This window comes from Pteronotus mesoamericanus, unplaced genomic scaffold (assembly GCF_021234165.1).
Source record: "Pteronotus mesoamericanus isolate MK-2021 breed Mesoamerican mustached bat unplaced genomic scaffold, CSHL_Meso_final contig_101, whole genome shotgun sequence".
NCBI classification, from domain to species: Eukaryota; Metazoa; Chordata; class Mammalia; order Chiroptera; family Mormoopidae; genus Pteronotus; species Pteronotus mesoamericanus.
In genome coordinates, this window is record NW_026555001.1 from 26,946,611 (window position 1) to 26,960,162 (window position 13,552).

Genomic DNA, 13,552 nt, shown 5'->3' on the forward strand with positions numbered 1-13,552 from the left:
TGTTTTCACGGTGGTGGGCAGTACCCAGACATGACCACAGCAAGGACAATGGGCCAGGCATGGGAGGCCACCGGGGCCGAAAGCCCCGGGTCCCTAGCAACTGGGAAAACAAGGGCCTCACCCCCATGGCGGCCCGTCCTCCCCGTCACACAGCGGGTCACATGGCGGGCGGTGCGGTTCAGACCCCCGCCTTTCGCACAGCTGGCTGCTGGCCAGCGGGCCGGGCCGCCCCGACCTCCCCTCCCTGAGAGGACATCTAGGCCTCGGTGTGTTTCAGCTCCAGGCCCAGAAAAGCCGAAAGCCAGACAGGTCGTGTCACGGCTGATCCTGGGACCAGCCGTCAGGAACGACCCCCGGTCCCCCGCCCTGGCGCTCGCCCATCGGGGCAGACCAGGCCCGGAGAGGACTCACCTGCAGAGCTGACGACCGTGCTGCTGCTTCCTCCCCGGGACAGAGCCCTGCGAGCCCTGCCCCCTGCAGGCCGGCGCCCACTGCCCGCCCCTCTCCTGAGGTCCCAGGGCCCCTCTTTGCCTCTGTAACTCCTTTCCTGAGCCCCTCTTTGCTGCCTCCGTGACTTCCTAAATAAATGCTCTCGTACAGCTTGAGTCTTGGCTCCGAATTCTTTCCTGGCCAGAACTCGAGAACCAGGGTTGCTGAACCAAGGTCCGGTCTGACCCCACGTGTCTAACACCTGGTGCCATTTCTACGTCACACGCACACAGACACACACGCACACGCACACCTGTGAAGGCTTCAGAGCATCCCTTCAGGCATCTGACTTAAGTGAAGTAAAATAACCGAGTGCTTTAAAAAGGCTTGCACTTGAGAGCCGAATGTTAACACCTGATGCACGCTCCCCGCCCATCGGGAACCTAACGGCTGAGAGCGAGGGGTCGGGGCATGACGTCTGCCCACGGTCCAGGCGCAACGCTGTGAGCCTAGGGTGGGACGCGGGGAGCTGCCCGCCTCCTGGGAGCGGCCGGACGACCAGACGGGCAAGTTCAGGGCCAAGCAGAGGGCAGACCCAAATCTCACAGGGTTCAGGGCCTTCTACCTTTGTTTTCCCGGTAACCCCTGAAGAGAAGGGAGAGTTTAAAGCCACGCCAGAGATTAATTTTGAAAATATGTGCAGATATTCACCCAGCAGCCTCAGTCCAATGCGTCCATGATGGCTGCGCGCGGTTTTTGTGAGAACAGACAGGCAGAGGCTCTGGGGGCAGAAACCAAGATCTGGACCAGGGGTGAGAAGCCATCTCAGCTGCTCAAGATGGGCGCTTTTTTTTTTTTTTTTAAAGATTTTATTTATTTTTAGAGAGGGGGGAAGAGAGGGAGAGAAACATCCATGTGCGGTTGCCCCTCGTGCCGACCCCTGCTGGGGACCTGGCCTGCAGCCCAGCCTGTGGCCCGACTGGGAATCGAGCCGGAGACCCTTAGGTTCACAGGCTGGCGCTCAGTCCACTGAGCCACACCAGCCCGGGCACCAAGAAGGGAACATTTTTCTTTCAACCTTCTTTCGTGGTTTCCTTCTTGGGAGGCAACAGAATCTCCAGAGGAGCACTGTTAAATTTCTGAGACATATTTAAGCAGGTATAAGGATAGGGTGGGGTCAGCTCATGAAAGCCATTATTAAAATTATACTATATAAGCCCTGGCTGGTGTGACTCAGTGGCCTGAGCGCCAGCCTGCGAACAAAAGGGTCGTCGGTTCAGTTCCCAGTCAGACCACAGGCCTGGGTTTCGGGCCAGGTTCCCAGTAGGGGGCGCACGAGAGGCAACTGCACATTGATGCTTCCTTCCCGTGCCCTCTCTCTAAAAATAAAATCTTAAAATGAAATTATATAAACTCATAACTCAAAAAATTATATTTTAAAAAGTAATAAACGCTCAAAAATCATCACTTCCCAGTTATTTTCACTACGTGCCCCTATTATCCATGTTTATGAAGTTTCCCGCAAGCACTGCACCTGCCTGCAGGGTGAACGCCCTGTCCCGCGGCCCCTGCCCGCCGCCCCTGCCCGCGGCGCGCTCAGGGAGTCGCGCTGGCAGCCTGCAATGGCCAGGCGGGAGCCGGGGCGTCCTGGGACTCGGCAGACGGCAAGGCAGGGCCTCTTCCGCACAGAGAGCTGCCTGTTAATTAAACACTGGCCGGGGCCGGGGCCAGGCTGGGGGGGTGGAAGGACAGCAGCGACGCAGAACGAGACAACCCACCTCAAAGGCCAGTGTATGTCCCAGGCTCCTTACAGGCAAAGAGCGTGAGCTCTGGAACCAGGTTAAAGGGGACCCCACCCCAGACCTCACCTTGGACACGGTTAAACATCTAACCTCGGTTCCTCCTTTGTAAAGTGGGGATGAGATACCAAGGTCACAGAGCTGCTGCAAAGGGCAAATGAGCTCATACGCACAAAGTGCTCCGCAAAGGGCCCAGGACAAACATGAGCAATTAGTGTTTCACCATAAATCGCTTAACGCTTCCCACTGTTTTAAGAAAACCGAACGGGCGGCACAGGGGCTGCCGTGGTCCACCAGTGCGGACGGAGTGGTCTGGGTTTCTTTGAAAATGCACTGTGAAGGCTCCAGTCTACGCCAGCGGCAGCCGCGCGGGTTCCGCCAGCGCACACATGGCCCGCGACACAGGCGGCGTGCACGGCCCCATCCCGCGGAACCGTGGTGGGTGCGGACGCCACCGCCTGCTCACGCTCTGCGGGGACGTTACCACCGGGCTCCCGAGGGCCCCCCAGTTTCTCCCCACTGTGTCTTTCAAGACCACAAAGGCATTCTTTGCCAAGACCGGAAGGGCTTGACAAGGGAGTTCAGACACATTGCAAGTTCAGACACGCCAGATCCGCCGGAGCCAACAGTAAGACTTATGGCCCCTTGAGAGGTGTATCGACCGCATTAATTGATTTGCTGTCAAGACAACTGCTCTTGACATTAAAGTCAATGGTAATCAATAGCCATTTAATATTTACTGCCCGACGCCCAGCTACCCTGAGAAAAAGGTTCGAACACTGCAGCTAGAGACTGCCAAAAAGATCTGCGCGAGCCCACATTTGGGGTGGCCCCAACGTGCTGCCCGGCTGTGCGGTGTCCTGCGCCTCGGTCCTCTGAAAGTCACCCCCCAGGAAAGGCTCCAACCTCGTCTGCATCACAAGGTTTATGTGTTTCACCGAACCAAGAACAAGAGACTGTTTTTAGAAACAAAGGCAATAAAAGCAAATACCAATATCTCCCCCAAAGGTCGACAGTAAAGGGAAGAGGAAAGGTCCACTGGAGGCTGAGTCAGGCAGTGACCACAGACTTGGCAGGAACCGGCAGTGACTCAGGGAGAGTGCGCCCCCCACTGTCAGGGACTTGGGTTCTGCGTCTGCCCCACGACCGGGGCGACCCATGCGAAGGGCCCATCCTTAATTCCAGAATCTTACACTGGCCTCGACACTTTTTTTTTTAATCCTCACCCGAGGACATTTTTTTTCGTTGCTTTTAGAGAAAGAGTAAGGAAGAGTAACATTGATAGGTTGCTTCCTGGAAGTGCGCTGGCTGGGACTCAAACCCACAATCCTTCGGTTCCCGCACAGGGCTCCGAACTACAGAGCCACACGGGCCGGGCTCAACACTCCTTTTTGAGTTCCACTTCACTTCAGTAATTTAAAAATAAAGTTTTGCAACAAGATGCGACCTCAACCACTAGTCGCCGGGAAGGAGGAATCAATGAGTCTGCGACTGCCCAACACCAACAGCCACCAGCCCAGGGGAATTTCAAGAAACCCAAACGGGTTCGAAGGCCAACATTAAATGTCAGCTTTCGGCTCCATTTATTTCCATTCCAAAATCAAGAATTCCAATGTTACCAGCAGCTCGGATGTTCCTAGTACATCTAACGTGAGGGACTGCATCCTGGAGTAGTGAACCCCCAGCTCCCGGTGGATTCCGGAACACTCGATGCAGGTCAGGATGCCCAGGTTGGTGGAAAGCCACGTGGGATCTGCCGGAGAGAACAGAGAGCTTAGTGTTAGCGGGAAGCGGAGGGCCAGGGGTCAGGACCCTCTCCCGCACAGTCACTGCATGTGGAGTTTCGTGTACGTGCCATTTCTTGACCCTTGAGGCAGCCAGAATGAAGCTTCCACCAGGACCGCCGCCCGTTTACACTCAACATGCACACACGCGTGGATCTGTTTGCTCCCTCTCCCTCACCCTCCACCTCGCTGTCCTTCATTCAGTTATTAGGTGACAGGCGCCGGGTGGACAAGAAACAGGACACGGTGGCCTCCAGTGGCCACGCCCATTGCCAACCGGGTGCCGCCAGCAACGTGGCGGGAGAAGAAGCAGGCTCTTTCATACTACAACTCTAGGGTGAACAGACTTAAATCAGAAGGATGATACAGCCACAGAGATGCTGGTGGCAGGGACACAGAGCACACGCAGCGTGCCGCTGCCCCGTCAGGGCTCAGCACTTGAGTAGCGTAACGGCGCCCCCAGCGAGAGCTTCAGAAATGACAGGTCCTTCTGCGCACTGTACTAACTGCCTGGCCTAAGGCACACAGAGCCCAGGCACACAGGGCAGGGGCCTTCGCCCGCTCGGGAGGAGGGCCGCGCCCGCTCGGGGCTGTCGGGGGACGCAGAGCCGGGACGCAGAGCCAGGCCGCAGCCCCGCTGTGGCCGGGGCTCAACCCGTGACTCACTCGCTGAGGCGTCCTCCTGACTGTGGCTCATGGTCACAGGTACTCAAGAAATGCCTGACAGGTGAATGCTGTGTTTATGGCAAACGGGGAAGTCAAAATAAAGCACAGCTGAGCACGTTATCATGGCCCAGCAAGTACAAGTCTCTTCAGAGTTGCTTGTTGCCTTTAGAAATGCAGGGCAGGTAAATATTGCAACCCTGGTCACTAGCTAATTGGGGAATTGTTTTTAAAATGTTCACGTTATAAGAAATTTCTTTCAGGTTAGGACACGTTTCAGGGCACCTGTGTTTCCACCTCACGGTCCTGTGCTAGCGTGCCGGCCGTCCCGCGCGTGCGGTGGTCCGGGGCGCACAGTGACACCGCCTCCCACCAGGCTTTCACACGCCGGGCTATCTCAGCATTTTAAGACAAGAGCGCACACAGCTGTGACTTCTTTCTGGCGGTGTTTTAAAGTCCAAGCACTGGCCTTATCTTGTCTTAAGAAAAAACATCAGTCACTACTAACCACTCCTTTAAAGATAAGATCCAAAGAGAGCTTATAAGATTCTGCCAAGAAGATATTTTTAAATGGGTACAACACCCCATGAGGTCATTCCTCAAATTATCCCCAAATCTAGCCTGAGGGGAACAGGAACCTCACGGCATTTCTCAACTCCCCGCTCTATTTTGGTTGTTGGTTGTCTATAAAAGTTGTCACAGAATTAGAAGGGAAAAGGTAGCCGGCCACGCCACGGTCTTTCCCACTCTATGAATAGCTGCTCCATACGCCCCTGAGGCTCCGCCCCTCCATCCTAATTAAAAGAGTACGTCAACTCCATAAACTTTTAAAATACTAGAGGTTGAAGTCTACAATGATACGCGATGTCCATTAGAAACGGAGCCCCTAATAGGCTTTACCGTGACACATAAGCACACCTGTCACCCCACAGACTGTGGGCAGCTGGAAGGGACCCGCGAACAATCCGGACGGTCCCTTCGTTTTCCATGGAGCAACGCTGACATCTCACAAAGTGGTGGCTCCTGCAGGGCCCCAGACGAGGCCGCGGCTTAGAGTCACGGCCAGCGTCCCAGCGGGTAAACCCCGGAGAAGTCCCCGCAGCCAGCGCACCAGCCTGATGACCTTGATCTCACCCTCCCTCTGTGCTTCTGCTTTCTTTCCTCAAAACGCACTGAAGCGTTTTCGGCGACACCAGGCCCGCTCTCCCACGCTCCATCCTGAGAGCCCGGAGGCAAACCTCCTCCCCCTCCCCCACCCCCACCCCCACCCCCGCGTGGTTGGCACACAGCTCAGTGAGCGCGACCCAGCCACAGACCTGTCCGTCTGCCATGAGAGGGAAGGAAAAGCAAAGACTGAGTTTGGAGCCGGGGGGCGGGGGGCAGGGTCTGGGTCACCTGGCGCGCCGCAGTCACAGCACACGTCATTGCCCGACATCCTCTGGACTTCGGAGATAATCTCCTTCGTCAGCTCTTGGACTATGTTGTTCTCTCCGGTGTTGTCATCACCCTTAAAGGCGTTGTTCAGAGCTTCTTCCTTGCTGTTCTGCAACACGGACACCCATCTGGAAGAGCAACAGAGGCCGTGAGCGGGCCCAGGGGCGGCGGACCCCGCCAGGCCCGCCTCCGCCGCACTTACATGTGGCTCTCCTGCTCGTCCTCGGCCTGGAAGCGGTACGTCCGGTCATCTGCACGGCAAGAGGGGTCCGTGAGTGCGAGCTCACACAGGGCGCGGGCACGGCTCCCCGAGGAAGCGGCTTCCCGGTAACTGGCCCTGGGAACGCCCAGAACTCTGCGCTGGGAAGGGGGCCGTTCATGTGCAATCAAGCGCCCCTCGCGGTCCACACTCGCCCGGTCGCCGCGGCTTTGCAGTCCACAGGGACAGACCGCCTGGCTCTCCATTCGAGTCTGCAGTGACACCGCCTCCACAACCAGAGGCTACGCACTCAGATCCCTCGTCAGCCTTTCAAAAGCTCTCATTTCCTTTAAACTGCCACAGAGCACGTGCCCAGAGTAATGGTTGAGGCCTTGTGAACGGTTAAAGCTTTTTCTAAAGCAAGCGTCTCAGGCAGTCTCTGGCCTTCTTAAAAAAGATCATTATGGGAAATTCTAACGACAACATGCTACAGCAGTGCTGCATCACAAATACAGTGAAAGCGGGAGGGACTGTTCAGGAATGACAGAAGACCTCACGCCTGTGCACGGAAGGGTCTCGGCGACATCGACGCGTGTCCTGCCAGACCGCCCGCCCTGTTTGCGGGAGAGAGGGCACGGCGCCTGATGTGCTAGTCCTGCCCCAAGCGCAGAGCCTCAGGCCAATTACAGGAAAGCACCAGAGACCCAAACCGAGGGACACGTGACCCCAAAACTGATCAGCACCCTTCAAAGGAAGTACCAAGGTTCTGACAGCCAAGGACAGGCTATAGAACAGCTACTGACGTGGGAGACCAAGAAGAAAGAATGATCGCCCTGTGGGACTATGGAGAGAATCCCAGTACGGGAAAGGGGCCCCGTGGAAAACGGTCAAATCTGAGTAGGTTCCTGGTCGCAGCAGCACACGGACAGTAACGTCCTGGGCCCAGCGGGTATTCACAAGCCGGGCAGCGGGTGCACGACTGGACTGAGAGGTTAGCGTGAGGGGCCCCAATGAGGGACAGGCAGAAGTTCTGGGACTACAGTCAGCCCACAGCAAGGCAACAAAGAACGTCCAATTTAAAAAGAAAAGAGGGGGGTACCTGTAGACCTCCTCTTCTCCAGATGCTACGAACCAAGGACACTTTCTAGCAGCTTCAATGAGGGCAGGGTGGGGCGGGAGAAAAGCAAGAGGAGATGGGAGGGCCGGTCAGTGCCTCGATGCGACAGCAGCCAGGCTTCTCTGCCCGAGGCCCTGGCTCCAATCGGCCAAAAAAGCCACCAGCTCGCTGTGGGTCCACCCTGTGGCAGGGGACAAACCTCAGCCAATCTTCGCCTGCACCCTCCCTCTCACCGAGGGAGACGGGGGACAATGGCTCAGGACTGGTACTGGCCAAGGGCGTGGTCAGCCTGAGCATGAGGAGCTGAACAAGGCCCCTGGGGAAGGGCGGGCCTGCCACGGGACGTCCTCCTTGGAAGTGACAAAACATTTTCACTGAGACACTAGGACGGGAGGGGCATCTTTTGAAACGCGCCAAGGATGAGAAATGTCTACACGCGGACGCATGGCACCCACGGAGGAGGGACAAGCAGAGATGAGGGCCTTCTGCAGAGGTGGCAATGGGCTGGCCAACTGCCAACAACGCCCCAAGCCAGACAGGGTGGGCGCCCCCGGGCTCAGGGGCTGGGCGCCCCTGCCTCAAGACACCCATCCCACGTCAGGAGCTGGAGCAAAGGTGCCGACAGACTCCCAGCGACATCGGCTTGCCAGCGCATTCATGCGCGGCCAGGCTTGCCCAGGGCCAGCCCCCGTGTTGGTGGCTGGTGGCCGCTAGCGCTCGGAAGGCGGTGGGGCACGCAGACGTCGCCCGCCCACCCGCCCGGCGTCTGGCGTGCAGGTTGGGGACAGCTGTGGAGCTGTTCACAAGTCTGAAATACACACGTCTGCACATATGGCCTTGGGTTGGGGCTGCCACCGGGATCTGGAGGGACGCGTGGCGCCCCCTCCCCGCGTGGGCACAGCTCCGGCAAGCTCTGTGCTGATCGGCGACTGAGGGGCACCCCTCTGCCGACTATGAAAATGGAAAGGCCAACCTCAAACCCTCCCATGTCCCCAGCCACAGGCGGCAGCAGGCCACAGGCCGCCAAGGTCTCCCCTTTGATGGAACTTCAGACTCGTAACCAGAGGCAGGTAATTATGCCCAGTGTGATCCCACTGTAAACTACAGTCAATTCTGCACGTTCACACCGTCTCATAGGTGCAGAGAGAAGGGCCTGAACCAGATTTGAGGAGAAGGGGAAAGGGATCTGAGGGCCTTCCTAGACCGAGGAGGGACACAGGGTTTGAAGCCGGATCAAGTCAATTTTTATTTTACAAATCAGTCTGGAAGCTGAAGAACAGAACTAATGACACCCGAACCCTTTCCCCACATCCTGTTGTTCAGGGGCCTCCTGGAGCTTAGCTAGCACAAGGCGTCAAGGAACAGGGAAACGGGCGCTTGAGGGCTAATGCTGCGGGCCTCCGTCTCCTGCCTGGAGCAGTGGAGGTGAGTGTGCAGTGAGCATTACGTTCCTTACACAGCCATCAAAGCCCCGGCCACCTTCAAAGGCAGCGCCTGAGCTTGGGGACACACAGACAATGAGCCTTCTTCCCAAAGGGCACGGTCGAGACTTTTCCTCTGTAAACAGCACTCTGGTGCCCACATCCCTAGCAACTGCCTTTTGAGAGGGGAGCGGGTCCCCTCCTTCCCCGCAACAGTAGCCCTGCCACATAAAACTGCCACAAACACAAGGCCTATCGTTTTATGGTTTTTCACTGTCCCTGTCTTTCTTCTGTCGGGGATGCTGAGCGACCAGTGGCCACAGCAGATGGCCCTGTGGTGATTCTTCTGTCCCCGAAGGAAACGCACACAGAAGCACACAGGCGAACCCTGTGGCCGGGCAGACAAAGCGACTTCAAAAAGGAAAGCTTCGGGGGCACAGCTGGAGGCCGGATTCTCCCCGTTTGCAGCATTTCTAACACCATGCAGGTCACGCGGCCTGGACAGCAGAATCGTCCTCTTTTGTAAGGAAGGAAGGGATTTTCGGCTCATGGGCTGATTTAGTATAATCTCCTCGTTTACAAACAGAGGCTGGGAGCTGAGAGTATCTGAGCCCCCAGAGCCACAAGGCACACGGGGCGCCTCAAGTCAAGGCCCCGCCCGCCCGAGAGCTGGCAGGACAGCAACGGCGGGGGGAGAGGAAGCACAGGCCTCATCTGAAATGCCTTTTCCTCCCAAAACCAATTCTCTAAAACACACCGTGTGAAAGGGGCTGATGCCCTACAGGACAGTCCAGAACGACTTCTCTGGGGCACAGCGTCTGAGAATAAACTTACGTGAAATGAGGTCAAAACACTTCTTCTCCTCGGGGTTGGTCTTCACTTGGCAGGTCAGCAGGTTGAGCTTCGCAGGAGGACGGTTCGCCTGTTCGAAAACAAAACAAAACAGAGACGGGAGGGAAGGAAGGGAAAATCACGCTGCCTCCCTCCTCACGAAAGTATAGCAAGGGCAGGGAGCTCCTAGCCTGCACAGAGCTTTCAGAAGGCCGAGGGTACGCAGAAACCCACGACAGGCACGTGAGAGCGTGTCCTTGAAGCTCAGCTCCACAAAGGGCCAGTGCCCTCCCTGTGAGGGACACTTCGTGGCCCCCACGCCCGCCAGACAGGGGACAAACGGATGCTGGCTTTGAGGTCAATGGCAGTGGCCTCCCCGAGACCCAAACGCGCCACGGCTAAAGCCCGAGACGTTCAGTCCTGGTCCCTACTCACAGGCAGGCTGCTGGCGGGGCAACCTGGGCCCCCAGCTCCATTTCTGGTGACCTTGCACGTGTTTGTCACAGCATAACCACTCCCTCCCAGGAAAAGCACAAAAATGACAGAGACATAATTTTCCCTAGCTCCTGAAGTGATGACAGATAGCAGATTCATAGCCCTGAAAGCCCACCATCTGTCACTTAAGTTTCAACAAAACCAACCGCATCCACGTATGATAACCCCCCACTCACCCCTAGACATCCAAGGGTAACAAGAAATCACAATATATTTTTTGCCAGAAATGTGTCAAAAGTGCTATTAAAATTTCAAAAACTATCCTATTTCACCCAAAGAAGCAAAAGGCGGAGGGTAAGAAGAAAATTTCCGAATGGCAACGTGCCTCTCAGAAATGCTGGCCAATCTCCACGTGTGGTTGGGCTTGTCCTCCCCACCTACCAGGCCACTCACGGAAAGATCGAGTAAAACGCCTTGGCCTTCGATTGTCATCACCCCTCGTGGTGGCCGCCAGCCACACAGAGACAGACCTCGAGGTCCTCATGTGTTTACACACCCCTCTGGACGGAGCCCTCACAGCGGCGGGGCAGGGGCGGGGGGCTCCCCTGAAACGGGGCGGATCCCTGCAGCGTGAACAGTCTGGGTCCAATAAAGCGAGTTGGGCTCAGCAGAGGTTGGATAACCAGGCCCTGGTGCATGGCGTGCGGACCTCGTCCTGCAGGGGGGACCACATGGCTGTCTTCCGTGGTCTGCAGGCCCTATCAATGCCCCTGGGTCCCCAGACACCAGCGTGCGAGGCCTCCGACCCCTGACCCCGCCAAGGGACAGCACCATGGACCCACTTTCGGATCCTCACCAACAGAACTGCCCGGCTCGTCCAGGAAGCAGTGCACCAAATGGCATACGGGGTGGCCAACAGGAGGTTCACAGTTGCGAGGACACAGCACAGTCTCTTCTTGGTCATTATTTATTGCCTCACTTTCCATATGAACAACTGTAAACCTGCTCTTGCCCGCCCCGTCCTTCTCCGGTGCTAAGGAGGGCCCACGCCATGCATCCCGGGCACCCTCACACAGACGCTGGGCCCGCTTAAAGCCTGCGTCTCACCGTGACCTCCCACGGTTACACGGCCCCGTGTGCGTTCAGGGGCGTGACTGGCCTGCTTGCCTAAGCAACGGCGGGTGTCCACGGAGTCTTAGACACAGGGGCGTTCAAAGAGGGGGGTGCAATTTCCTAAATACAGAAAAATGGTGTCACCATTGAACTCGGCTACAATGTGGTTCATCAGAGACCAGCGCTCCCCGAGAGCCGGTCCGAGGAGCCCTGCTTTCGCAAGCAGCTCCGCAGGAGCGAAAACAGACCCCTCGCGTCTGTTTGCCACACGCGCGCACGGGAGTAGTGAGTCCCATTTCCATCATGCTGCTCGGTTTTCCATTGGCCAGGCCTTTCAAAGTCTGCAGTCTTCTTTCTGCGTGGTTGAGAATTGCTTAAAGAATTTTTAGACTGTGTAAGGACCCGGGGGCATTTCTTCAGTTTAACACAGTCCCCAGTCAGCCTGTGTGGCGATGCCATGACTTTGGTGAAGACAACACCTAATTAGACCACGTCTTCCCTGTGCCAGAAAGCAGCTAGCCTTGGCTAACAGGGAACGCCAGCCCGGAACGCGCCGAATTCATCCCGGGTGTCACCGCCGACCCTGCCAGAGCACGGACCCTGCCAGAGCACGGAGCGCGATGATTTCATTCCCGGAAGGCTGCCAGCTTCCTGGGGGGTGGGGGTGGGGCTGCTTTTCCTCACAGAGCAAACGCGTCTGTGTTTCCATGACTTCGAGCTCCGGTTCTCAGCTGAGCGCCAGACACTGTGCTCAGGCTCCCAGTCACGCAGTTGAGTCTTTGCGAAATTGTCCCTTTCCCCCCTCAATGGCAAATCAGCAGAGGCAGGGAGCTGCTGTCTGACTAGGTCAGCTCTACAGCCAAACCCAAACCCACCAGGCAAAGAGGCACCTCTCCCTCTCGCCCTCGGCTGCGGTGAAGGCACGGCGTCGCATGCAAACACCCGTGGCTGCAGCCACACATGGGGTGCAGGACTCTGCCTTCCGGAGCGCACGCAGCATGGTGGGGGGAGGAAAAGGGGGGCCCTTCCCCAGAGGGAGGGCCACCATGCAGGGGGACAGGGCCCCCGGCCGCCACAGGGCCAGCTGCTCGGGGCCCAGGCCGGGAGGCAGCATGTGGCTCCTGGACAGCGGAGACCCCCTGAGCAGGGTTCCCCCCAACACACAGCGCTCATGCCACACGCGAGGGCGTGGCCAGCTGGGCTACCTGCGGCCCAGGAAGCCCCACACCGGGGCGGCCCACCCACCCTGAGAGAGAACCGAGCCTCCGTGCCTTCTGAGCGGCCGCTCAAGCAGCGGAAGGACTCGAACCGGCTTCTGCCGTCAGCGGGGGACCTTGGACCTGCTTTAATTTCTTGGGCGTCAGCTGAGCCCTGGGTCTAGCAAAACACTCTCACAAAGTAAAGCTACCGAATGACTTGGGAGCTGTCAACAGGACGGAAGTGAAACTCGGTCTTCATTTAGGAAGTTGTCCGCCCGGGGTAGCGACCCTGAGGGAGCCCTGGCCGCTCAGAGCAGGAAGGGACCTGGCCGTCATCCCGCCCACAGAGGGGCGACTAAACAAACGGGCTTCCTGCGGTTGGCACGGTCCGACCCACGTCTCTACAGAAACACGTGACACCAGGGTGCACGCCGCACGCCCACAGCGGGGCGCAGGGACCTAAGTGAGGCCAGCGAAGGTGGGCTTTGAAAAAGAGAAATGACTGAGAGACACAGTCAATCCCCTAGGCCAAGAGTTCTCTGAAGATGACACCTGACAGATGCCACGTCTACTGTGTTCCTCCCTGAAGTGGGCTCGGTGGAAATGAAGGGTCCCCAAGGGACCACAAGCCCTGCCGCAGGGTCACCCTTCGGGTTCCTAAGCGCTGGAAGGGCTGCGTCTCTGGGAGCCTCTCTGAGCCTCGACGCCGCTGTGGAGCCTGCAAAGTCAGTCTGCGTCCTGCCCGGTGCAGCCTTTCTCCAGGGGGCGGGGAGGGGCGGGGAGTAGAGGGGGAGGCCCAGGCGTGTCTCCACTGCCATCCACTCACAGCACCCGGCCTCCTGCCTGGGGACCTGCGATGCCAGCCATCGCCGGTATCCTCATGAGCAACAAAAGGGCGACCAACTCCGCCTTTAGATATCTTCAAAAATGTGTACCAGCCTACCCGGCGGTCACCAGATTCCGTCATACCAGGGAAGATGACGATGCGCCCAACGCCACTGCAGGGAAGGGCGCCAAGGTGGGAAGGGCTGTGTTGTGACTGTGGTCGCCATCCCTGGTCTCCGAAAGTGAGAGTAGTTGCCGTATTATTGCGATCGGTTTTTAGGAGGCTAACACCTAGGGCTCGGT

General features: G+C 57.6%; 1 protein-coding gene across 2 annotated transcripts in view; it reads right to left on the minus strand.

Annotated features, from left to right (window-relative positions):
* ASAP2 (ArfGAP with SH3 domain, ankyrin repeat and PH domain 2) overlaps positions 1–13,552 on the minus strand; it is a 133,347-nt gene that overhangs the window by 28,165 nt on the left and 91,630 nt on the right. For both annotated transcript variants that reach the window (XM_054569846.1, XM_054569837.1), the window contains exons 12-15: positions 9,681–9,768; positions 6,312–6,360; positions 6,071–6,237; positions 3,848–3,981 (exon numbers count right to left, since the gene is read on the minus strand). In XM_054569846.1, coding sequence (XP_054425821.1) covers positions 3,848–3,981; positions 6,071–6,237; positions 6,312–6,360; positions 9,681–9,768 — 438 coding nt within the window. The remainder of the gene's footprint in view (positions 1–3,847; positions 3,982–6,070; positions 6,238–6,311; positions 6,361–9,680; positions 9,769–13,552) is intronic.